Raw genomic sequence first — 26,952 nt, 5'->3', positions numbered from 1 at the left:
GCTGACCTTGTGGGGTCGGCGGCTATTGTCGGCGGCTAATGAAATTCTGGCGGATACTTCATTTTTTTTGTTCAAAACATTCAATTATATTAGAAACAGGTTTAATATTTCCCTAACATGCTTTTAAATTTCAGATAATAAAGAAATTCATTAAAATAACGTAAAACATGCTCTCAACGTTAATGGTATTTCACGGAACCAACACCTAAACTACCAAGTGAAAAATGTAAGCTATACCTAGTGTGGATGATCGGAAAGAGCAAAGTAACGATCGGAGAATTGAGCACGAGAGAAAAATATAACTGTTGTATTCAAAAGTGAATGATAGCGTCAATACAAGACACGAGCTCAGGCTCTATTTATAGAGTACATGGAAGGGTAAAATAGTAAAATCGGTGCTAGCGCATGCATTTGGCGTGATCGAAGGGTATATCGGGAATTTCGTCTTAACGCGGGAAATCTCCCGCGTTTCTAGCGACTCTGCTGATGAAGATCATTCCTCTGGCGAGGGTGACTTCTCTGGCCAGAATGACATCTCTGGCGAGGGTGATTTCTCTGGCGAGGGTGACTTCTCTGGCGAGGGTGACTTCTCTGGCGAACACGATTCCTCTGGCAAGAGCCATTCCTCTGGTGGGTGAGAAATCTCTGGTGAATGAAAATCCCTCTGGTGAGTAGGGATTTTCAACCGTTGATTCATTTCCGTATGCCACGTATCATCCATCCCGCATGTTGGTAGTTGCCCGCGTACTTTACATATTCGGTTTTGAACTTCTACTTCTCACTATTCATCTTCTCCACTTTTTCTAACTCCTTCACCTGCGATTTCCGGCGACTCTCTCCCTGTTCCGACGTATTTTCCTGCGACCCCTCCGCTCCAGTTTTTACCGTCAATCTTTCTCTGCCCTAGGTAACTCGCGTATCCCTTTCTCCCGATATTTGTGATTAGTTATAGCGTAGTGGTGTAATTGTTGGTGCTCTGATTGAGCGTGCTAGAAACCCTAGGGTTAAAATTTCTGACAATGGCTTCCACTTCCGCTCCTCATCCCTCGCAATCGCCTTCCCCTTCTTCTCGCCATTCCTCATCTTCTTCTTCCCAATCTCAAGGCCTCGAAGACCTTCCTTCCCCTTCTGCCTCTCATGATTCCCAAACTACTCCAAGTCCTTCCCGCCCTAAAAAGAGAACTAGAAAAACACCCCAACCTCCCAAACGTATTCCCGAATCCCGCCTTGGTGTTGCGGAAATGGAAAAGATACAGCGCAAGTGTCGTTGCCCTGAGGGCTTAAAATTCATTGCCTTTTCCAAAGACTCAACCCCTCCGGAAAAGCTTCGCAACCATAAAACAGTGGCTATCTGGAAAGCCCAGATAGATGCTGGTCTAAGGCTTCCTCCTCCTCCTCTCTTGGCCGAAGTTTGTAATTATTACCGTATCCCTTTTTACCAAATCACCCCCTTTGCCATCCGAAGATTATACGCTTTCCACATTCTGTGCCGAGCCCGTGGTGTTGGCGACACTGCTAAGTTGTTTTTCCAAACCCAGTCACTCCGTATGCAGAACAGCCCTCTGTACAGCTTTGCAGGGCTTAAAAAATATCCCACCACCTTTCTTTCCTCCTTAAATTCCTATGACAAAGATTTTTTATTTCAATATTGCTACGTGCGCACCCTTATTGGCTCCTGGCGCAACTACGGCGTTACAGAGCTGGAATGGCACAACCCTCGCACCACCTATAAACCTGCTTCTCCCGGTCCCCCCTCTGCATTTGACATGGGGGTTATAGCCCAGCTCAATGCCCTAAATAAAGCCGAGCCCTTCCCTTGTAGATACCTTGCCGAGAACAATTCGGCTCTGGCACATAATGACCTATTTCCCCTATATCCAAAGAAATCGATAGGTAAAAAACATGGGTTAGAAAATATATATTAGCTTTCGTTACCCTGCTTCTAATAGTGTGAAATTTTTATTTGTAGACATGTCTTGGAGGAAACAATGTGGGGCCAATTTGGATGATGTTGCTTCTCCTGCTCGCAGCGGGGAACATGGCTCGGGGGGCTCTGCTTCCCGAACGGGCCCCTCAGAACAACCCACTGGTACCGAGATGGTCACCATTCTCCCTGTGGTGGAGATCCCAGAGAAGAATGTGGAAGCCTCCCGCGCCTTTGATGCGGAGGAGGTTGATGCAAGTGGCCTTGTTCACAGGCGCAGACGCCCCAGTACTGGTGATGCATCTGGTGCTGGTGGAAGAAGATGTCCAGATTGTGGACATTACTGATGAAATTCCCTCACCTGACTCGGTCCCCAATATCACCCTTACCGAGCTTTCGAAGAAAAGAAAAAGGGGTTCCCTGATCTCCGTGGGTGAGAAGGAGAAGCAAGAGAGCCTGAAGAAGGCCAGCAAGTCTAAGGAGCCAGCGAAGAAGTCTGCTGGTAGTTCGAAGGTCCTCCCTTCTGCCGGGGGAAAAGGCAAGGGCAAGGCTGTGGTCCCCCCTGTTGATGAGTCAGAAGATACTGTTCCTGGCCCGATTTTGGATTTGTCGAAGCAGGGGTTTATTGATGCCTTGACATCTCGTGTCCATTCGAAGGACAAGGAGAAAGTGGAGGGATTGACTCGAGGGGCTCTGGCTATTCAGCTGAGTCAGCTGGTTCTTCAGGTATCCCGCATCTTGCACCTTTATTGTAGAAAATTTAAGTTACTAACCTCTTGATTGCCCTGTCGGAACCCATTTTGTTTTCCTGCAGGTGGAGTCTCGGGTCTGGGGGGCTATCCAATGCATCCATGATTATGATGTGTCAGAGAAAGAAAGAGAAAAAGAGCAGGCGGACATCGCCAAGCGTGATGATGATGTCGCCGGGGTGGTAGAGCGTCTCAGCAAAGCCGAAGCAGAGATTGCTGAATTGAGGGCTCAACTGGCCCAGGCAGAGGTGGAGAAGTCATCCCTGGTTTCTGAACTGACAAGGACGACCAAGGAGAGCCATGAAAGCCTTGCCAGGTTCAAGGCGGAATATGAAAGAGACTACAAGGATGCCAGGCGTGGCTGGAGGAGAACACTTGTGGAGGCTCAGAACCGTGCGTACGTCCTAGGAGCACGAGATCAGCGCCTGGAGTATTTCTTGTCTCCACAGGGTCAGCACTTCCTGGGGGTGATGCTAGAGGGCACCCTGGCGGCCTTCAAACATACTCCAGAGTACCTGGAGGACTTTGGGCCTCTCTTTGCTTATGTGATAAAGCAATCCGCCTCCAAGGCGTTGGAGATGGCGGGGGCGACCCCGGAGCAGCTCGCTACCCTGGATCTGCGCGCCTTGATGGAGAACCTCAAGGATGAGGACATAAACAAGCTGATGAAGATCCCTGAGAATTCCCCGGGGAAGCCAGAGTGGTGGTATCCAGTGTTGGAGAAGGCCCTTCCCTATTTTGCTTTTGGGGTCGGGTCTGACTCATTGCCCTTTGCCCCAATGTATATGCATGTCTTCTCTGCTTCCTTGGTGCGTTTCGTGAACCGACTACGGGATCCCACTGGCAGCAGCAAGCGGACATTCTCTCAATACAACATGGAACCTCCATTTCCCTCTGATCTGGGTGGATCGGCTTCCTCTCCTGCCGCGGTAGACCAGCTTTTTGATCTGTATAGAGACGAAAAAACATACGTACAAGAAGCTGTGAAACTGCTGGATATGGAGTCCCGTCTTCCCAAGATGAAGGAGACTGGCATGCTGCCAGTGTTTACAGAAGGAGCCTCTGCTAGCCAAGTCCCTACAAGTGGTGCCCCTCCTCCCATTTCCTCTGCCACTGCTCAAGACTCATCTGTCCCTCCCGCCTGATGGCTTTGATCTCCCTCCTGTCTTATCAACAAATTTTTGTAACCCTTTAGTTTGTAAAGAACTTAATACTTACTTTTTGGTTTTTGATGTGCAAGTCTGCCTTCTTGGCCTGTTTATATGAGATTTCTTCCCTGCTTGTGCTTCTTTTTCCCTTTTGTTCTTTGTGTTATTTTTGTTGCCTGTTGGTGTTGGGTTTGCATTCCCGGATCTCCACCTGTGGGATATATTTTTGGCGTCGATGTTGATTTCCGTCTTTGTTGAAATTTGAGTGACTCCTTTACTAGGCATTTCCTTAGTTTAGCCCTCCGTACTAATTCCGAACGTTTCTCTGATTTTTGCTTTGGGGATTCCGCTGATTCCTCTAGCGATGACTTTGGGTGATTCCTCTGGTGAGGACCTTGGCCGACTCTTCTGGTATAAACTTCACCGCCTCCTCTTACGAGGATTTGGTCAATTCCTCTGGCAAGGGTTTCCCCGCCTCCTCTTACGAGGTTTTGGTTGACTCCTCTGAAAAGGATTTCACCGCCTCCTCTTACGAGGATTTGGTTGATTCCTCTGGAAATGATTTCACCGCCTCCTCTTACGAGGATTTAGTTGATTCCTCTGGAAAGGATTTCACCGCCTCCTCTTACGAGGATTTGGTTGATTCCTCTGGAAAGGATTTTGCGGCCGCTTTTCATCCGATCGTTCCTTCTGCTGCTTCCCATCCAAGCATTCCTTTGCTGCTTCCCATCCAAACTTGAACACTCTGCGCGGAGCATGGAAGACCCGGGGGGTGCAACCAACTTTCGTGGCTTACGATTAAATAGTAACCCTCTGCGCGGAGCATGGAGGACCCGGGGGGTGCAACCAACTTTCGCGGCTTACGATTAAAAAGTAACCCTCTGCGCGGAGCATGGAGGACCCGGGGGGTGCAACCAACTTTCGCGGCTTACGATTAAGTAGTAACCCTCTGCACGGAGCATGGAAGACCCGGGGGGTGCAACCAACTTTCGTGGCTTACGGTTGAACAGCAGTAATAATACCCTGCACGCAGCATGGAAGATCCTGGGGTGCAACCAACTTTCGTGGCTTACGGTTGAACAGCAATAATAGCACGGAGCATGGAAGACCCGGGGGTGCAACCAACTTTCGTGGCTTACGGTTGAACAGCAATAATAGTACCCTGCACGGAGCATGGAAGACCCGGGGGGTGCAACCAACTTTCGTGGCTTACGGTTGAACAGCAATAATAATACCCTCACGGAGCATGGAAGACCCGGGGGTGCAACCAACTTTCGTGGCTTACGGTTGAACAGCAATAATAATACCCTGCACGGAGCATGGAAGACCCGGGGGTGCAACCAACTTTCGTGGCTTACGGTTGAACAACAATAATAGTACCCTGCACAGAGCATGGAAGACCCGGAGGGTGCAACCAACTTTCGTGGCTTACGGTTGAACAGCAATAATAATACCCTGCACGGAGCATGGAAGACCCGGGGGGTGCAACCAACTTTCGTGGCTTATGGTTAAGTGTAACCCTCTGCTCTGGTGGCAGCATGATCCCTCTACTCTGGTGGGAGCATGATTCATCTGCTCTGGTGGCAGTATGATCCCTCTACTCTGGTGGGAGCATGATTCCTCTGCTCTGGTGGCAGTATGATCCCTCTGCTCTTCCTTTTGTTCGAGCGTTGTCCCTAGTTGTTTATTTTTCCCTTGACTTGCTAAGAAGCAATTTTTAATTTGTTTCCCCTTTACTTGCTGAGCAGCAATTTTGAATTTGTAAATTGTGGATTATGGGTATACACCCTACTCCCCCCTCTGGTGACATGTGCAATGCTCTGCATGAACATGTTATTGATATAGCATAAAGTGAAGGAGTGAAGTACGTATTTGTAAAGAAATAGCATAAAGTAAAGGAGTCGAAACTAGATAATTCCCTAGAACCACGTATCCGATTTCATTGATATCATGGCCCCGAACCTCGTTAAAACCCCTGCGGGGAAAAAGAGTATTCGGTCTGCAAAATGTCGTGTCATCTAAGTAACAATCCTCTGTTCTGGCCTTTGTGCCTGGGTTTCGTTCCTTCGGACTATAAATTGATCCAAGTGACCTGCCCGCACCAAAAACTCCAACTGATGCTTCAGATGCCCGCAATGTTTGGTAAAATGCCCATAGGCATTGTGATACTCGCATAGTTTGTCGTTAGGTCCCAGTTGGGGCTGCCCATCTCGGTAAGTCCCAGGCGCCCTGAAAAACGGTTGATTCTTGATCAGATGGAAGATCTCCTCCGATGTCTTGTTCAAAGGGGTGTACTCGTCGAAACGAGTAACTTCATTCACAGTGCGCTGTTGGCGGTGTGGTCCTTCTGTCTGGGTGGGAGGTGTCCTCGGGGGTAAGCCTCTGAAAGGGGCCCTATCCTGGTGTTGCTGCCTCTCTGGTGCTTCCTCGGCTTTTTTAGTCTTGTGTTTGTCGTTTTCAGCTTTCCTTGCCATCCTGGCATTCTCCAGCTGTAAGTATCCCGGTAGTCTAGACATGATGTCGTCGAAGTCCCTGGCCGGTCTGATTTGTAGCTCATCGAAGAAGAGCCCCGGCTTAAGCCCTCTGACGTAGGCACAATTCTTGATCTGGGATTCCGCCTCTGGCACATCCAGCGCAGCCAGATTGAACCTGGCAGTATACTCCCGTAATGTTTCGTTCTGGTCCTGCTTGATGTCCATTAAGGAAAGAGCTGACTTCCCTACCCTTCGCGAGCTCGCGAACTGTCTTAGAAAATGCACTTGTAACTCTTCAAATGAACGGATGGAATTTGGGGCCAGCTTCCCAAACCACAGCTGAGCGGGGCCGGTCAACGTGGTGGAGAAAATCCGGCACTTGATGCCCTCAGTGTACATGTGCAAAGTAACCAAACCCTCAAACCGGCTGAGGTGTACCTCTGGGTCAGTGGTACCATCGTAGTCCAAGGAGATGGGTTTATAGCTTCTTGGCAGAGTATCTGCCAGAATATCGTCGGAGAACGGGCTGCTGTTGTTGATGGGGTGGAACCTTGATGTCTTGGCCCTTTTATCTTCCTTATATCTCCCATGCTCCCTTCTTTCCTTCGGCGCGTCATGGTGGCGCTTGTGCCCCTTGTGCCCTGGCCTGCCAGAGGAATACTCCGGCTCCCGTCCCTCTGACTTCTCTATGTAATGTGATTTCTCTGAGCGGCGGGATCTCTCTGTCCGATATGACCTCTCTGCCCTGTTTGATTGCTCTGGCCTCTGCCCTCTGTCGTCCCTCTGGGATTTCTCCCGCAGTGAATCTTCCAAATCCTTGAGCTGGTGTTTCAGTTGCGACACTTGGTCTTTCAGCCGCGCTTTTTCCCTCGGCCTCTCCTCCCCGAACACGGGGGAGATGGATTGACTATCAGACTCATCAACTCCCTCCTTTCTGACAATGCTGTTGAGCCGAACTCGGCTCCCCTCTGGCCTTCTCTGCAATTCTCTGTCAACAGGGACCTTCGACATTTCCCCTTCCCCAAGCATCACAGCCTGTTTGTTGATTATCGGATTGTGGGCCTCCCGAGCAGCGGGAGGTGGAGCCTCAGTGCCCTGGGGATTGGTCGCTCCTATCAATATAATGGAGCTGCAGCGGGAACGGTAGACAACATGGGAGTCCCCAGCGTCTGACGCATAGCAGAATATTGGAGCAGGGCCATCATCTGCCCTGCCAGCCCGAAGTTGAGCGTTCCCCCACCAGACGTAGGGGCCAAGCTTGGTATCTCTGAACCTGGTGTCACCAGAGCAGATATCTGGAAGTTACCATTCAACCCTGTCAGCGGAGTGGCTGGGATAGCCGGAAACCCTGGTGGCGCAGTGAAGGTGGTGTTGCCCTGCAGGCTGTTGAACAGTGAGGTAGACACCTCAGTAGTGAGAGCAGCGGAGTCGAACTCCTTTTCCAAGGTGCGGTGAGCATCAGAAGATCCCATGGTACCTGCACATAAACAGAGTGAGAAAAAGTCTAAACGATGAATGAGTAAATCCTCCGTTACTGATTGAAATCCCGACATAAGAAATCCAATAAGAGATCCCGAACACCGGCACAGAGGCCGTTAAAAAATTCCCCTCGAGGTAACTCTATACACTGGGAAATAAACCCAGGGCATAGATTGAAATAACAGAGCCCGAATAACAGAAATTTCCCTTGTGAATTCATACTAAGATCCGGCCGAAGAAACAGAATGTCAAGAGAACCGAAATAAGAGGCCCAAAGGTAGACATAAACAAAACAACCATCAGGAAACTTGTTAGCGCAATACGTTAAGCATGATAGCGAAAGAGAATTATATAGGAAAAACGGACATCATAACCCAAAATTAACACGATCGTGCGCGAAAACAATCACAAAACCCGAAAATTAACAGCGCAAGCCCAATCATAACAGAAACAGAGAATTACCCTCCCAATCTACCGATCGAAAACGAAGATTAGACACAAAAACACGGAAAATATCGATAATTATCACCCTTAAACGAAGAATACCCACAAATCAACAGCACAAAACCAGTCATAACAGAAACAAAGTGCTAATCGGCATATTATCGGTGCAAAATTCGTAAATCCACAGCAACAACCCAGGATGACAAAAAGCAAGGCCACAATCAACATATTATCGGTGCAAAACCCATAAATCATTGGCCTAAACTCAATACAACCGAAAACAGAGTAATAATCCACAATCCATCGGCATACACATCAGATCCGTAAGTAAAACCCTGATTCTACGAAGAACCCTTGCATTCGCCCACAATTAAACCGATCAAACGATAAATAAGCACAAATTCCCTCGATTCATGATTTACACCCTCCACCACCTTTTCCCATGCATTAAAAACGTAAATAAACACAGATCGTAGAAGATTAACAGCGTATCACCCCGAAAAACGTAATTAACGGATCAAAATCGGCTGGGTGCCCGAATTATCGGCTCAAACGGTACTGACACACGCAAACCCGATTGGAATTTCAGATCTGCATGCGCCGGCGACAACAAACTCACATCCTAACTCAGTAGCTTTCCCATAGACGGCGCCAGTTGGTATTTCACGGAACCAACACCTAAACTACCAAGTGAAAAATGTAAGCTATACCTAGTGTGGATGATCGGAAAGAGCAAAGTAACGATCGGAGAATTGAGCACGAGAGAAAAATATAACTGTTGTATTCAAAAGTGAATGATAGCGTCAATACAAGACACGAGCTCAGGCTCTATTTATAGAGTACATGGAAGGGTAAAATAGTAAAATCGGTGCTAGCGCATGCATTTGGCGTGATCGAAGGGTATATCGGGAATTTCGTCTTAACGCGGGAAATCTCCCGCGTTTCTGGCGACTCTGCTGATGAAGATCATTCATCTGGCGAGGGTGACTTCTCTGGCGAGAATGACTTCTCTGGCGAGGGTGATTTCTCTGGCGAGGATGACTTCTTTGGCGAGGGTGACTTCTCTGGCGAGGGTGACTTCTCTGGCGAACATGATTCCTCTGGCAAGAGCCATTCCTCTGGTGGGTGAGAAATCTCTGGTGAATGAAAATCCCTCTGGTGAGAATGATTCTTCTGACCAGCATGATTCCTCTGGTGAGGATGATTCCTCTGACGAGTGTACTTCTTCTGCCATACTCGTCCCGCTGGTGGGGTCGATTCCTCTGATTTGTATCATTTCCCTACTCTGCACATATTACTCCTCATCAGTTAAAAACAACATACGATTAAACATGCAAACTATAATTTATACAAACAATACAGGAGAATCACCTTTTCGGGCTGAAACTCAACACAAATTGTCTGCTCTCGCACAAAACCACTCAAATCTTTAGGGTATGCCTGAATTTCTGAAATTCAAGGTGAGTATTTCAATTTGTGTTTTGGTCATTCACAAATGCAGCTTTATAAGGACTAAACTTGATTCCTTACAAAAAGTTCACGTGAAGTGTAGTGTTCATTCAATACGGCTTCAATCTATTATTGCATGTCACCTCACACATGCATAAAATTAGCATTAATGCCCCACTACAACCAAAATTTTTGCAGAGTCACCTTCTCAGTATGTACTTTTAATTTTTTACTAAAAAATTAACAAAAAAAAACAACAAATACAAAAGAGGAATGCGTATGTTATATTTAAACATTCATAACAAGCTGAAAAATTAAAAATTATACATATTTTGACATAAAATAATATTTTCTGCCTCACAGACCCAGTATCCGCCAGAAAATAGTACAAAGGACCCAGTAGCCGCCATATCTTTTTTGTTAGCGGCTACTGATAAAGAAAATAATTTTATGGCGGATACTTTACTTTTTGGCTATAGAATATTATTTCATTTTCGAATATATGAATTTCCAAATAATTGGTATATAATTTCTTATTATTTTATGTGCAAATCTATTATTTTATGTGCAGTCAAATCATGCAAAAAGTGAGTGTTATTACCCCCACTATAATCCAAATTTTGGCAGATTCACTATCTCTCATATTTCCCATCCATGTGTACTTCTTGTACTGTAAATATTTCACTATCTCTCATATTTCCCCTTGTAAAATTAAATAAAAATCTAAAAATAATGGTGCATATGTAACAATAAAAATTCACGAAGGATAAAAATTCACAATCATGTTAATTATGAACAACTTTTTTTTTTGAAGCGAATAACACAAGTACCCGCCAGTAATTAGTAGCCGCCGGTCACAAACTTCAGCGGCTACTGCGGCCGGCTACGAATTACTGGCGGATACGTGGTTCACTGGTTTCAAAAAAAAAATTTGCTTAAGAATTGACATATTCGTGATTTTTTTGGCCTTCGTATTAATGTTTGTAACACACAAACGTCCCCTAATTTATTCAAAATTTGCAAATCTATTTAATCTTATAATGCATGAAAGTGACGTGAGTTGACATTTTCTCACATTTTGTACCAATTTTAACTGTTTTCTTACACAACTCTTACACAATTTCCATCATTATCAACTTTTACACAAAAAACCAAGCAACCCATCACCATCAAACTTGCTTTTCGGTCTTTGACTTTGAAAGTGGGTAGTTTTGCAAGACATTTTATCAATGTGGGTAGATTCCCCTATTAACACAATTAAATAAAGCGTGCATGACAATTTCAATTTAACTGATTCAACTCCTATGAATTACCTGCTCTTCGTTTTATTTTAATGAATCGCGTGAGTGGAAGGACGGGAGTTTATAATTAAGAAAAGATTGCTGATTCAAATATTAGCCTAGTCAAATCTCAAATGCATGCATGATCAGGACTCTAGATTTTATATATGTTACTTTTAATTTGGTAAATTACACAAATAATTCATCCACTATATTTGTCTATACTAAATCTTTGTTAGCAATCATGTCCAGAAAACGCTATAACAGTATATGCTTCTCTTCTGATTAATGATTATTTTAGTCCATAACTGCATATGCTTATTTCTCCACCATGGATTTATTATTTTTTTGGTTACGGTGAAAATGAAAGGTAAACAGCCTTGACTTCCATATTAAATTAAATTTGTATACTGAGTCCCAAAAATCAATGAAGCAGCTGGGTTATATATGCGAATATTCTGCGTGGAATAGTTGAACCACTGACAAGGCAAGTACAAGGACATAATATTCTTTAGGCTTGGTAAACTAACAATTAAATAATTAAATTTAAAGATCGTGCCAGGATGAATTCAAACTCGAGACTAAGGCATTGGTCTTAGGCATTAACGACAATATGTTGAGTGAAATTGACTAATTTGCGTAGCAGGACTGACGTACAGATCAAACACAACACGTACAAGTTCCATTTAACTCTTCTTTTCCATGTTGATCGACCATCTAGCTACTCATCATGTGCATACAATGTGTATAATACTCCCTCCGTCTCATGAAGCATGACCAAATTCTTTTCGGCACGAATTTTAAGAAATTGATATTTTGCGTGTTAAGTGTGGTAGGTGTAAAAGTGAACTATGTCCTTATTTGGTTCTCCCATGCTGCTGCTTGGAACTTAAAAGTACCACATACATACATTTATCAAATTATCAATATATATAGTGTGTACATATATATATATATATACTTCTTTTTCTTTTTAGGGAGATTTTCGATTTTAGGGAGGCCAAAATTAATAGTTCCCCTTGTCAATTATGTGACCAAATATATTAGCTCAACCAGGCTGCACATTAATGAGAAAGAAAACAGGCCATTAGCAGGGAAGAAAATTCAAAGCACGTTGTTTGGAAGCAGTTACGGGCTGCAAAAAGTGTAGTTAATTAGTCTCCGTATTAGGTGATTAGAGATATATTGAAGAAGTCTAAAATATGATTAGCTAGCTAGCTATTTTTTTATTTTATTTTTTACTTGAGGAGAACAGTGGGGTTTGAACCATAGACCCCGTTATTCACAAACAGGAGTTCATACCGTTTGGATGTCCTCCTGGATGCTATTAAAAATAGTATGAAAGAGTGGACTTCAAAAATGTTCAAACTGAAATAGCAAAATTAAAATTTATTCATTAACATAAAAAACTTAAAAATTATAGCTACATTTTCCATATTACTTTTCACATAAATTTTTTAAAATTTATCCTTTTCAATTTACTTTCACATAACAATTATTCACCAAATCTGCCTCTCTGCCGGATTGTTGCTGCGGCGGCCTTCCTAATGTATCTCAACGCCATCAATAGATTCAAGTCATGGCCAAGGAGATCGAAGTAATTCGAGGGGCAACCATAAGGTGCCGATTTTGCACCGTGGTGAGAAATCACATTAACAAATTTGGTACTATGTAAAAAAAAAAAAAAAACCAAAGTTTTTTTAGATCCAAGAATCGGAGCTTGGTACACTGAAAGCATTCAAGATGCGGCGGCTTTCATTCTCCGTTACTGTGGAACACCGCCTAGATTCTCCTCACCGCATCGCCACCTTAGGTTTGATTCCTCGCCACACTTTGATCTTATTAATAGCTAGTTGCTCTAGAATTCACAACCAACAATAATACTCGAATTCGAGTTTTAAAGCTTGAATTCACAATTATATATAGTGCTCGTTGTGAATTCTAATTATTTGAATTCGAATTCACAACTAATACTATTGTTGGTTGTGAATTAAACTTGAACTCACAGCTAAAAAAATATTATTGGTTGTGAATTGTAAAATTAGCTTCTTTTACAAAAATTGGTTAACTTTTAAGTTTTTTATCTTAATAAATGTTTTATTTTTTCTATTCGATAATGAATAGTTTGATATATTAATTGACTGAATATGAAATGCAGTAGGTATATGATGAAATAAGAAGCTGATAAAACTTACAAGTTAAAACGTGTCTTGACGGTATTGACTCAATTTTTGTCCCAAAAAAAAAAAAGTTTGGAAATGTGATGAATTTTCTCCTATAAAAAGGAGTGTTTCTGATGCTAAGTGAAACATCACAGCTTAGAACAAAAAAGAAACATAAGTGTGAGCAGCTTAAACCAAAATGAAGATGGGTTTTGGTTTGTGCGCCATTTTTCTGGCTTTGTCGGTCGCATATGCATCGGATCCAGGCCAACTTCAGGATTTCTGCGTTGCTGTTCCTGACGCCAGCTCTGCGGGTAATTAAATAAATCCTACATTATTATCGAATATACATATATATGATTGTTTGCATGCAATGCAGTTTTTGTGAACGGGAAGTTTTGCAAGAACCCGAACATGGTGGTTGCGGAGGATTTCCTTTTCCAGGGTCTAAACGAGGCCGGAAACACTTCCAACGCGGTTGGATCGTTCGTGAGTCCGGTGAACGTTAACCAGCTTGCAGGGCTCAACACTCTGGGCGTTTCCATGGCCCGCATCGACTTCGCCCCTTACGGGATAAACCCACCCCACACCCACCCGCGTGCTACCGAAGCCTTCCTGTTGGTGGAAGGCACTCTCTATGTCGGCTTCGTCACTTCAAACCCCGCCGATCGTAACCAGAAGAACAAGCTCTTCACCAAGTACTTGAACCCAGGAGATGTCTTCGTTTTCCCGCAGGGGCTCATCCACTTCCAGTTCAACGTCGGCAAGACCGACGCTGTTGCATTTGTCGGCTTCGGCAGCCAGAATCCGGGTACTATAACCATTGCCAACGCGGTGTTCGGCTCCGACCCTAAGATCAACCCTGATGTCTTGGCCAAGGCCTTCCAGGTTGAGAAGAACATCATCGATTACCTCCAAGCCCAATTCTGGCCTGACTATAACTAATTAAGCATTATATGTGCGTGCTGTCTTTTTAATCCAATAAATAAAACACTCTTTGCTTATTACAACTGCTCTAGCTGGAAAACTTTGTGTTTCCAAAATAAATATACATCATGTAATGTGATGGTGCTATGTTTGCCCTACGTAATAAATAAAATTCGTCATGTATTCTCTGTTTTATTTTTAATTTCCTTAATTTTGTCGCTCATCGTTTTATAATTAGTCTCTCGATCTAGCTAAGACATGATATGGATGGTTTAGAAGAATATACATTGAATTATATACACTCGCATGCGGAAATAAATTTGTTTGTGCATCAGTATAAAATGTGTGAATTATTTGGTGAATGATATTTTCATGAGAATGAGTAGCTAGTTTTTATATATTAATTTATGGCTACTATTTTGTGTTCACTATCTAAAATGGCTATTTAATTTATAACTTTGCCTCTTCCTAAAAATGTCACATTTGGGAGTAACAGACCTAGTCTTACTGCGGAAGCAATAAAAACTTGATGAGAGTCATGTGACCAAGTCAACAGCAAAATCCGAGTAAAAAGACTCGATGATTTTCAAATAGAGTTGTTGGATTGGGACATCCTCAAAACATAGAAAGGAAAGTTGACTGACTTTTACAATTTCTGAAACTAATTAGATCTACAAATTTATCTTTTGACTAAGTGAAAATAATAAAATAGCTAGCTAGCTAGCTAATTAATATACTAAGGGCGCGTTTGGTTTTGGTTAAAGGATTAGGCAGTATAATTTAGCTAATGGTTACCTAATGTAGATAAAGCGTGATTAATAATACTGATTGGTGTTTGATATTATAGTTAGTCACGCCTTTATTTAGTTTGGTATCCACTAATATAGGTTAGATTAACATAAAGAAGGACACATTTGTCCCTCTGTAATTTTCGAAAATACCCGCCTACCCTTCTCTCAACCACATCATCTGCAACTCTCAAATTAGAGCAACAAAGAAATCAGACTTGAAACACACATTGCAGTAGGAACCAAAGAATTATTGATAAGTTAAACAAACATTATCCAGCACAAAAACATTCCTTATTGAAATTGTTATACAGAAATCCATTATCTGTCTCGTAGGGCACGAATGCAGACGCCGACTAATGTTTATACCCAAACTAGATTAAGCACAAACAACACTCAAATCAACTACAACCATCCTATATCCATAAAAAAATCGAAAAAAATGGTGCAATTCTATGGAGTGATTCAGTTCTGGAAGCGCGATATTGAATTTATAACCATAATTTCGGAATCGGCGATGACAACAAATTATATAACAATCGAATCCATAAATCCACATAAAAAATGAAAACCAATTTCAGTCGAAGATTCGAACGATGTGGTTCTTCACCGTTCTAGTTGCTGCTTTGGATTTGTTTTGATTTTTGCTTCAGAATAGCGATGAAGGAGAAAGAAATGAGGAAGAAAGAGGGTTATGTCTTTTTTTGAATGAGCTTCGAATTTCGTGCGAAGGGTAAAAAAGATACTCCCTCCGTCCCTGAAATAAGTTCCTCTTTTTTCATTTTGGGACGTCCCCCAAATAAGTTCCTCTTTCTTTCTTTCTATTTTTGGACAACTACCCCACCACTAATAATATTTTATTTATTCTTACTTTTCAATTTTTCATCACTCCCAATATTAATTATAACACTTTTTCACCTTTTCATCACTCCCAATACTAATTATAACATATTTTTTTCCACTATCAATACACTTTACCATTTTCCTTAAAACCCGTGTCGTCCCCAAAGAGGAACTTATTTTGGGGACGGAGGGAGTAAATAATTTCTCTGGCATCTGGATTATGGGATAATCGGAGGGGGGAGGCGGTATTAGTAATCTTGAGTAATCCGCCAAATTTCGTCCGGGCCTTGACATTGCGCCGGGCCGTCCGTGGTGCTCGCAGAGGAAACCAAACATAAGACTAACCTGGAATAAATTAGTTAATATGGTGTTATAACCAAAACCAAACGCGCCCTAATTTCCAGCCGTGAACAAGAGAACTCGTCTGCTGTCCTTGCATATCTTCCTGTTCACAGACACTGCATAAAAATCGAGCACTACTTTGTTTTCTTAATAAGGCAATCATGCACCAGCAGCCTTGGCGTCCTTGGACTGCTACGGATTATGTATAATTACTTAATTCTGCAGTCAGAATTTTTTTAGATCCAGATCCAGATTTTTGAATTTGAGGATGCAACAAATAATTACAATAATCATAAAGGGTAAGATTCAGGTCGCACGCCGCTGTCTCCACCCACGACATGTTCTATGCCTGTGTTTATAATGACAAAAAAGGAAAATTATTTAAATTTAGAGGATACAAAATACAAAAAATAGTGTTTAGCTATTTCAGTATGTTTTTAGTTTTGTGCTCAAATGGATATCTAAATATGGTTAGTGATTTTGAATTAAATTTAGGTTTAAAATTTAAATTAATTAATGACATTTTTTTAAAATCCGATTTATCAGTTTAATTAATGTTTTTTTTATTTACATTTTAAATTTTTTGTATCTAAAAAATTTTAAAAATGAAAAAGCGCTTCATTAAATGGTGTAAAATCTAAATGGAGAGAGAATTGACAACAAACTAAAATTTCATTAAATTAAAATCTGAGTACATAAAGTGGCGCCATTGCATAGCCGCCACAAACCACCTATATCAAAAAACTGAAAAAGTAGCGCTATTACATTTTTCAATTTTCAGAATCCAATTCTAAACTTAAAAGCTTCACCCATCCTTCCTTCTTATAAATCCCAAATAAAAGATACAATGCATTATACTTCTAAAAATTTTAAAATTATAAGGGGAGGCAGTCATGGTGAAGGCCTTATCAACCAAGCAACACAATCAGATCGTGTAATTTATTTTCAGTGGTGCATTGATGGAAAACCATCTCGAGGCAAGCTTAAAGAGGCTCAACTCAAGTTTTCCGTTTCACGACAAATGGTGTAACTGTGTAAGGTTGTGGGGGTTGCTAAGAAACAATAACAAAGATAAGAGGTCATACATCTTGTAAGTGGTAAGAAATTTAGAAAGACAAACAAGATTTTGGACATTGACATATAATACATTACTCTCTAGTATAGAATACACAAAAAGAGGCACAATAAGTTAGAGTACGGTAAGGAGATGGGTTGATCGCATTGGTACAACAACCACCAAATTCTCCGGACTGCAGTGTCAATAATTTGGGATGGTCTAGAGTCATCCAATCTCTACAAATAGAGACAACATGCAATATAATGGATGAGCTACTAAAAATAGTAGTTCAGTCATTTGAAATGCTATCTCCACCTCTGCCACAGTCGTTGTCACCCTTCTTCGGAAGGATCCTACAGAAAGTACATCGGTGGAGGGAAAGAAATACTCTCAAATATCATAGCTCCCCTCCATACGTGAGTCTTCCACGCCGCCAACGATCCTGTCGCTCAGGTAAGATAGACCAGCTTCATCATCAGAAAGATTGTCGATCGTAAAGGGTTGGAGGCCGCCTTTGGTAAAGTACAGATTCATGCCCGTGGTGGCAACATGGGGTGGCAATGGAAGTATCTCACGGCCGTTGGCGGTGAGAATAAATATCATGGCCGAAGGAGGTTCGCAACGATGGGAAGGGTTTTCCCCGACGATGCCTCCCCCTCCACTCAAAGACATCATGGCGTGGGAGTAGGTTACTCCTTCGGTGGCGGCGAGAAACAACCCACACAGAAAGAGGCGAAGAAAAGGGCGGCGAAGGTTGGGTAGGGTTTTCAGCCATTAATCAATGGGGGAGGGGAAGAGAGATAAAATCAACGAGATGCACATATGTGGTAGCTCTTTCCGAAGCAGATCGAAAAGCTAATAAGAGTAGATTGGAAGAGACGAAGAAGAACTTTTGAGAGATACCCAAAGAGAGAAGGCGAAAGAGAGCAAAATAGGGTTTCAAGAATGTGGGGTGATGAATGTTCGAGAGACTCGGTAAAATGAAGGCCGAATTTAAAATTGGGTTAATTGCCTTCTTAACTTAAATTAAGAAAATAAGGGTATAATTAATTATGCTAATTAAACTCTTAATTTTCCTTATTCTTTTCAAAAATAAAAATGAACTTTCATTAGGACAGTTAAAAAAAATACAACTCATCTTCGATGGGACGAAAGGATTATTAATTACTAAATATTTTTCTAGGGTACAATTGTACCCCCAACCCAACTCTCCATGCTCGATCCACCCCTACCCGCACCAACACACACTAATTTTTTAGGTACATTTAAATTAATATAATTTTAATTTAAAATTTTATATTAATTAAATTAAATTAAAAAATCAAAAATTTAAAATATTTTTTATATATAAATAATCAAAATGAGTCAAACCAATGCAATACTATACTCATGAGTGATCCCAAAATATGGATGAGAAGTAATGATTTAATCAATGTGGATGATCCAATTATTGACCAGGGAAAATCACAATGTTGATGCCACCTCAGCATCACCGACAGTCTCATCGGAGCCGAGCACCGCCAACACGTCAGCAAACACGACTCTCCGGTTAGCGGCGTACACTTCCCCATCCCACTTCCTGCTCATCAAATCCGTCCCCAGCTTCAACGCCGCCTCCACCGTCGCCTCAGCGCCATCGTGGGCCGAATCCACAATCCCCCAGGCCACCCCCATCTCCGCCGTGATCTTGGCCGCCGTCATAACCACGCTCCTCCAAATCTTGGGGGATGCGATCTTGTTCTTCACGACCTGCACAAACCACTGGGGAATAGGGTAACCAATGTCGAGCTCGCTCATGTAGAGATAGCCTATGTCCTTCCGCATGAGGAGGTAGTCGTGGCTGAGGGCCAGGATGAAACCAGCGGCGGAGGCGTGGCCGTTCACGGCCGCGATTGTGGGCATGGGGAGGGAAATTAGCTCCTCCACCAAGAGGCGGAGCTTCTTCGAGATGTTCTTGGGCCGGGTTAGGGCTCCGGCGCTGACCGGGTCAGGGTCGGATAGTGCCCACTCCTGGTCGTAGCCGTTGGAGAAGAACTTGCCCTGAGCCGTGGTGATGAGGGCGGTTGAGCGCGTCGACTCCGACTTGACCTGCGCGACCGCCGTCTGGATAGAGCCCAGGAGCTCCGGGTTCAAGCGGTGGTCGCCGTCGCCGGTGATTGTGAGGATAAAAACATCGCCGCGTTTCTCCAAACTGCACATCGGACCTCCAGTTTATATTGACTGAAATTGAAGATGGGTGTTTTGATTCACTTTTAAATATGAGGATTTATATATTTTTTTCCAACAACTTAGGTAAGAAAGAAGAGTGAATTAATAAAATACTTCATTCGTCCAATTAAAAGCGGCCGGCTTGCTCTATTATAGGTAAAATAAAATAAAAATATAAAGTGATTAAAAGTGATAAGGCCTACACTTTTTTATATCTTAAATTTTGTCATTTATAAAGCAAGCCACTTGTAATGGAACAGTCCAAAGTGGAATACAAGCCAATTTTACTGGAACGTACAGAGGGAATAATTATTTTGATATTATAAAAATGAAAAACATTTATTAAAATAAAAAATAAAAAAGAGTTATTTTTGTAATTGGGCTAATTATAAAGATACTCATTTTGAGATAACAAAGATAAATAATAGTACTCATGTATATAAAAATACATAAAATAAAAACTTTCCATTTTCTAGCAATCCATCTTTCTCAATCCCCTGCATTGGTGTTAATATTTTTCAAATTCTTGGCGTATCCTCGAATCATCGTGCATTAGAGCATCCACATTAGTGTTACATGATAACTTACTTTATGAGGGGGGGCCACATGATGTAAAGAAGCTGCATTGGAGTTACATGATAGCTTATATGATAGTTTTAGTTTTGATTTTTATACTTTTCACTTAAATTTAATTGCTCAAATTTAAATAACACATTTTACTAATAATTAAAATTCCATTAAAATAAAAAATCTAAAAATTACATAAAAAAATAAAAACATAATTAAAATTACATAAATTAAAATCCTAGTCTAGATAAGTCCACGACGCTTGAGCATTTCTTGGACCATGTGCTCGTGGGCCATCCTTTGTGCATCGCTATCCAGACTGAGGAGTTGCATATCGAGCTCCCTCTCCTTGAGCTCGTTCTTTTTGGCATACTCGGCGGTGATTTTTTTCAAGTTGTGGTCGGACCGCTCCAATGCCTCTCCGATGATTGCTCGGAGCTTGCCGCCTTCCCCTTCCCCTTCGCTTTCGCCGCCCTCGCCGCCGCCTTTGCCGCCTTGTTCCCAATCGGCCGGGCAGACGAGATCTCCTCGCCCGACGCCGAGGTGGTGAAGGCGCCCTCCTCTGTAGTCTTTGTCCTCTTGGAGGAATGCATGTCTCCCTCGAGGTACATCGACTTGAACTTGTGATTGTGCCGGAGAATTTTTCACGCGTTATAGTAGTTGAAGGAGGCGTTAGTTGCGCTCCAACTTTTGAAAAGAGTTTGGGCCTTGTCCCGGAGCATATCGTCAGAATGGCCGGAAGGCCACCGGCTGCGCGTCTCCACCCAAATACTCTCCCACAGCCGCACCTCTTGGGCCACTCGGGTCCAGTGCCCTTGAATCTGGCGATGCTTGAGGTTGGCACCGATGAGGGGGTTGACACGGGCGATAATCCTCTTCCAGTAATCCTACCCCTTTTGATTTGTCCCACGGATGGCGTCGTTTGTCTCCTCCATCCAAATTTGGACGATGATGTCCGTCTCCTCAAGGGTATAGGTATGACGGACAGTCTTTCCTCCGTCATTGATCACTAAATTATTAGCAACAAATTACCACAACTAACACGGTGTAATTGTAGCACAAATTAAGTAACCGAGTATCGTATCCACAGGGACTATTATGACGAATCACTCTAAGTAATCCTAATTAAACTCTAGTAATATTCAGGCAAACGAAAGAATGAAGGTTTAATTAACTTAAACTAAAACGCAATTAACAATAATTAAAAAGACGTAGGAAAAATCAAATATAAAAAACAACTGATCCTAGGGTAGTAAATTCATCAATTAAATCTACGCAATAAATCTATTAATCCTATGTACCAGTTTAATCCAGCTATGATGAGAGATCACTTAAGTAATCAATTACTCTCGCTAGAGCAGCAACGATCGTAGATTAGCAAATTATCTATCTCCGTTAGGTCTCAAGAAAATCTACTAACTCCCAAAAGTTCCTATGAATAGCTCCCTATGATCCACCTATCTCCGCTAGGTCTCAAGATTAAAATCATATCATACATTCCTGAATCCGCTAAACAGTTATCTCCGCTAGGTCTCAAACCGAATAGCTAAACATGCAAACTATTGATCAGATAATTCACAAGAATTAAGTACCAGGAATTATGAATCAGAAACTGGAAGGCACAAAAGTATTAACAAATAAATCACATAAATTCAATCAACTATTTACAAACCCTAGAATCAGCTAAAGGAAACTAGCCAGACATGCTAAAGTAAAACATAAACATAAATAAATAGAATGCAATTATAAAAACTGAATTGTATAAAAACTAAAATAAAAACTGAAGTAGCGACTTGAATCTTCAATCTTGATCCAAGCCTTGAAAACTAGAAAGCAATAAAATTCTAAAGCTAAAAACTAAAGTATGAATGCTAAGGTTTTCGGGTGTCTGCCGTCTGATGATATGCCTTAGGTCAAAAGAGGACCTATTTATAAGCTTCAGATTTCCTTCAAATCACCATAGGAGTTGCCATGCAAAGTAGAATTCCAAAAGGAAATAGAATTCTAAAGGTAATAGAATCGTGTAAAACAAGGCAACTTTCCAGCTGGATGCACGCACTGAAAACACTCCCACTCTCGCTGCCTGCCCATTCTCGCCAGAGGAATGGATGTCTCTCGGGGAACGGGTTGCGCCAGAGGAATGGTTGATCTCTCTGGCCTCGCCAGAGGAATGGGTTCCGCTCTGGCCTTCTCCAGAGGAACGGTGACTCCTCTGAAATTTAGGTATTGACTTCTCTGGCAGCGGGGACTCGATCCCTCTGCAATGACTTCTCTGCTCTGATCTTCGGCTCTTCTGGCACTTCTCTGTTCTTGACGATTTCTCTGATCTGGGTTGTGACTTTGCTGGATATGACTTCTCTGACTTCGCCAGAGAAATGGATCTCGCCTCTGACATTGATATCTCTGGTGCCAGAGGAACGGTGATTTCTCTGCTCTGGAGATGTCGGCTCCGCTTCTCTGATATTCCGCGGATTTCTCTGGACTGGCTTTTGATTCCTCTGCTCTGGCATTCCAGAACACTTAGAAAACGCCTAATTAATCCAAAATTCTCCAAAATTGCATTCTTTCATCTGGTAAGCCTAAATCTCCTGCAAAGCATAGAATACACCATAAAACGCACCAAATTCCAGAAGATTATCCTAAAACACGCACATACAAACCCCTAAAAAATAGTGTAAATTAAGCATAAATCAACTCCCCCACACTTAGCCTTTTGCTTGTCCTCAAGCAAAATCTATATGAATCCTAGGAAGAGATTGATTTCAACAACGTTTATTTCCATCCCATCATTCACAAAGTCAATTCAAAACTTTACAATCAACATACATCTCTCGGTCATGCAAGTAACTCAAAGTTTAAGAAGCAACAAAAGAGTAATGCAAGTAATTCGATCAGACCCAATTCTCCGCTAGAAGTGAATTCCCTAATGTGATCGCCTTTATAATCAATATCACCATTTTTCACACTTTGTGTGCTTGAGATTTCGACAGTTGAGCCATAATTCATGAAATAAAACCATTTGGATGTAATCCAAAGTCTTTTCACGTGGTTTCCCATGCTCATAGTTAGACTAGAGGAGCAGAGACTCAGAGCTATCACATTATAGAACAGGCCAGATGTTTCAGAGCTGGCAATTTTGAAGTTGGCAATTCGTCCAACATTTTTCACATTTCACAGATAAGATACGATCGTAGGCAATCACAATGACAACACTCCTTCTAGCATCTACCGGACAAATCACGTTTTACTAACTTACAAAAGTGTTGCAACAAAACTCATAATTCTTTGCACAAACAAGAAACATATATCAAAGGTAAAACAAGAATATCCTCCATTCATTCACAAACCCGAAATTCACATCGAAAACCATCTTCTCTTCCACAAATTCATAAAAATTAGCCAGATTCGAGACTAAAAACTAAGCATAGAAAAATCAATTTCGCCCAATTTTGAAAAATATAAACACAAAACACCACTCCCCCACACTTAAAGTATGCCATGTCCTCAGGGCATAAAAGAAATAAGAGTATAGAAGACTTCCCTGATTATCGGCATTAATAAACTGAAGCATCGTGGGAGACGGCGAAAGGAGAGGTTTGCTGGGTAGAGCAGAGGAAAGATGTCCGCGCTGCACTGGACAGGGCAGCGATGAGAGTGATTTCGCTGGCCAGAGCAGCGAAAAGAGTAACTTTGCTGGAACATGGAGATTTCCGGAAATCTGGCAGAGAAACACAAAAACCCCAAACAAAACAACAAAACAGAGAGAAACAAAACGAAACTGAAAGAAAAGAAAACAAAACAAAGAAAAACAATTGGGTTACCTCCCAACAAGTGCTTAATTTAACGTCTAGAGCTCGACGATACCTCAAACTTATGGATCATTGAATTTGACAACTTCAAGACCACGATCCACGTTTGACTTGAAGTATAGTTTGAGGCGATGACCATTGACAGTGAAGGTAGTACCATCAGCGGCAAACAACTCATATGTCCCATTCCAATTGCTCTTATGCACCACATATGGCCCTGTCCATCTTGATTGCAGCTTACCAGGAAACAAACGTAATTTCGAATTGTATAAAAGTACCTCATCTCCTGGCTTGATTTCCTTGGTGCGGATGCTCAAATCATGGAATTTCTTGGCTCTCTCTTTGTAGATGCGAGAACTCTCATAGGCCTCATTCCTCCATTCATCCAGCTCCGTCAATAAATCTCGCCTTGTATGACCAGCCTCCTTGAACTCGAGATTGATTCTCCTCGTCGCCCAATATGCCTTGTGCTCAATCTCCACAGGTAAATGACATGACTTGCCGAAGACGAGTTGATAGGGAGACATACCAATCGGAGTTTTGTAGGCAGTGCGATAAGCCCAAAGAGCATCATCTAGGTGCTTCGCCCAATCCTTCTTATTGGCGACACTCTTCTCCAAAATCTGCTTGATCTCTCGATTTGCTAACTCTGCCTGCCCATTAGCTTGAGGATGATATGGAGTCGTCACCTTGTGCTTTACTCCATACTTTGCCAACACGCTTGCTAGTAACTTATTGTTGAAATGCGACCCCCCATCACTAAGCAACGCTCTCGGTGCTCCGAATCGAGTTAAAATATTCTTTTGCAAGAATTTAATGACTACCTTGGAGTCATTGGTGGTAGTTGGGATCGCTTCCACCCATCGAGACACATACTCCACAGCAAGCAATATGTAGGACAAACCGCAAGAGGCAGGGAAAGGACCCATAAAGTCAATTCCCCAAACATCAAACAGCTCCACTTCAACAATGATATTTTGCGGCATCTCATCCTTCTTGGTGATATTGCCCATGCGTTGACAGCGATCACAAGACTTCACGAAAGCATGGCAATCTGCGAAAATTGAAGGCCAATAGAATCCACTATGATTTACCTTCATGGCAGTGCGGTTGGCAGCAAAGTGACCTCCACTAGGGGAGCTATGACACTCCTCAATGATCTTTGGCCATTCATGCTCTCGAACACATCGCCGAATAAAGCCATCGGCGCACCTTCGGTAGAGGTAAGGATCCTCCCAATAATAAAACTTGACATCATGGAGGAACTTCTTCTTTTGATAGTGCGACAATCCCTCGGGAAGAGCTCCAATAACCAAGTAATTGCTATACTTTGCATACCAAGGATCCTTAAATAACACGGCCCAAATCTGCTGATCTATTGGTTTAACTGATTTCTCTGGCGATGCAGTCAGAGGAATGATGGAGTTCTCTGGCGAGGCAGCCAGAGGAATGATGGAGTTCTCTGGCGATGCAGTCCAAATCTGCTCATCGGGAAAAAATTCATTGATGGCCATCTTTGGATCATCCCCCTCGATTGGATTCTCCAAACGAGATAAGTGGTCAGCTACCACGTTCTCACATCCTTTCCGATCTCGGATCTCCATATCAAATTCTTGAAGCAACAAGATCCATCGAATCAAACGGGGCTTGGAGTCCTTCTTTGTGAACAAGTAGCGGATGGCGGCATGATCAGTGTAGACAATTGAATGAGTTCCAATCAAATAAGAACGGAACTTGTCAAATGCATACACCACAGCTAGTAGCTCCTTCTCCGTGGTTGTGTAATTCCTCTGAGCAGAATCCAAAGTTTTACTAGTGTAGTAAATTACCTTGAATAACTTGTCTCTCTTTTGCCCCAACACAGCTCCCACGGCCCAATCGCTAGCATCGCACATCAACTCAAATGGAGCACTCCAATCCGACGTGATCAACACTGGCGTAGAGATCAGCGCAGCTTTCAACTTTTCAAAAGAAGCGCGGCATTCATTGGTGAAGTCAAACTTCACATCCTTCTCTAGTAAAGCACAGAGTGGCTTGGACAGTTTGGAGAAGTCTTTGATGAAACGCCTATAAAATCCTGCATGCCCAAGAAAACTTCGCACTGATTTCACGGAAGTAGGTGGCGGCAACTTTTCAATGGCCACGATCTTAGCACGATCCACTTCCAATCCTTGTGCAGAGACTCTATGCCCCAAAACAATACCCTCACGGACCATGAAGTGGCACTTTTCCCAATTTAGCACGAGTGTCGTCTCCTCACAGCGCTGCAATACTTGAGCAAGATTGTCCAGACACTTATCAAAGGAAGATCCAAAGACAGAGAAATCGTCCATGAATACCTCCATGATATTTTCAATCAACCCATGGAAAATCGCCATCATGCAGCGTTGGAAAGTGGCAGGAGCATTGCAAAGACCAAAAGATATCCTCCTAAAAGCAAAAACGCCATAGGGACAAGTAAACGCGGTCTTATGCTGATCCTCTGGGGCTATCATAATTTGATTGTAGCCCGAGTATCCATCCAAGAAACAGTAATACTCATATCCTGCCAATCGGTCAAGCATCTGATCAATAAACGGCAAAGGAAAGTGATCCTTACGTGTGGCTGCATTCAAAGCTCGGTAATCAATGCACACGCGCCATCCTGTGACCAGCCTCGTAGCTATGAGCTCGTCTTTTTCATCTTTAACTACTGTCATGCCTCCCTTCTTGGAGACAACTTGAGTGGGACTCACCCACTCACTATCAGAGATGGCATAGATAATGCCGGCATCCAACCACTTCAGCACCTCCTTTCTCACAACTTCTTGCATTGCTGGATTTAGTCGTCGCTGGGGCTGCACCTTTGGCTTGTATTCTTGCTCCAATAGAATACGATGCATGCAAATAGAAGGACTAATTCCTCTGATGTCAGAAATAGACCATCCTATAGCTGACTTGTATTTCCTTAAAACTCGCATTAACTTTTCCAACTCCAACGGAGCTAAATAAGCAGAGACAATGGCAGGAAAAGTTTCATTGTCACCCAAAAATTTGTACTTCAAATGCTCAGGGAGCGGTTTCAGCTCAAGTTTGGGTGTGGCCGTAGCTCTGTCTGATTCCGCTGTTCTAGCGGACCCTTCTGCTCTGGCGGGTCCCTCTGCTCTGGCGGATCCCTCTGACCCTGATTTCGCTGGCGATGCTGATTCCGCTGGCGATGATTCCTCTGGCCTGGCTGATTCCTCTGGCGCAGGGAATTCTTTGTCCACCAACTTTCTCCCCCCATCAACAGGTTTGCGAATATCCATGTAAGGCACAGGATC

The 26,952-nt window shown here is 42.7% G+C and overlaps 2 protein-coding genes across 2 annotated transcripts; one reads left to right on the top strand and one right to left on the bottom strand.

The window, feature by feature from the left end:
* The first annotated feature begins 12,731 nt into the window (after positions 1-12,731).
* LOC131003490 (putative germin-like protein 2-1) lies at positions 12,732-14,231 on the top strand. Its single transcript, XM_057929981.1, has 2 exons — positions 12,732-13,423; positions 13,489-14,231. The coding sequence occupies exons 1-2, from the start codon at positions 13,309-13,311 to the stop codon at positions 14,052-14,054; spliced, it is 681 nt and encodes a 226-aa protein (XP_057785964.1). The 5' UTR covers positions 12,732-13,308; the 3' UTR covers positions 14,055-14,231.
* Positions 14,232-16,665: 2,434 nt separating this feature from the next.
* On the bottom strand, positions 16,666-19,315 carry LOC131003521 (enoyl-CoA delta isomerase 1, peroxisomal-like). The gene has a single exon (XM_057930029.1). It carries the CDS (start codon positions 19,263-19,265, stop codon positions 18,531-18,533), a length of 735 nt encoding a protein of 244 aa, XP_057786012.1. The 5' UTR covers positions 19,266-19,315; the 3' UTR covers positions 16,666-18,530.
* Positions 19,316-26,952: the final 7,637 nt, after the last annotated feature.

The sequence above is a fragment of the Salvia miltiorrhiza genome, unplaced genomic scaffold, assembly GCF_028751815.1.
Source record: "Salvia miltiorrhiza cultivar Shanhuang (shh) unplaced genomic scaffold, IMPLAD_Smil_shh original_scaffold_217, whole genome shotgun sequence".
Classification (NCBI taxonomy): Eukaryota; Viridiplantae; Streptophyta; class Magnoliopsida; order Lamiales; family Lamiaceae; genus Salvia; species Salvia miltiorrhiza.
The sequence above is the reverse complement of the archived record's forward strand: the minus strand, read 5'-3'. Positions and strand labels throughout refer to the sequence as shown.

What these genes read in the sequence shown, in the direction of transcription:
- LOC131003490 (XM_057929981.1), top strand. Translation starts at nt 13,309, where the DNA reads ATGAAGATGGGTTTTGGTTTGTGCGCCATTTTTCTGGCTTTGTCGGTC. An exon ending in TCCTGACGCCAGCTCTGCGG is followed by an intron (nt 13,424 to 13,488) that starts GTAATTAAATAA and finishes CATGCAATGCAG; the next exon opens with TTTTTGTGAACGGGAAGTTT.
- LOC131003521 (XM_057930029.1), bottom strand. Translation starts at nt 19,265, where the DNA reads ATGTGCAGTTTGGAGAAACGCGGCGATGTTTTTATCCTCACAATCACC.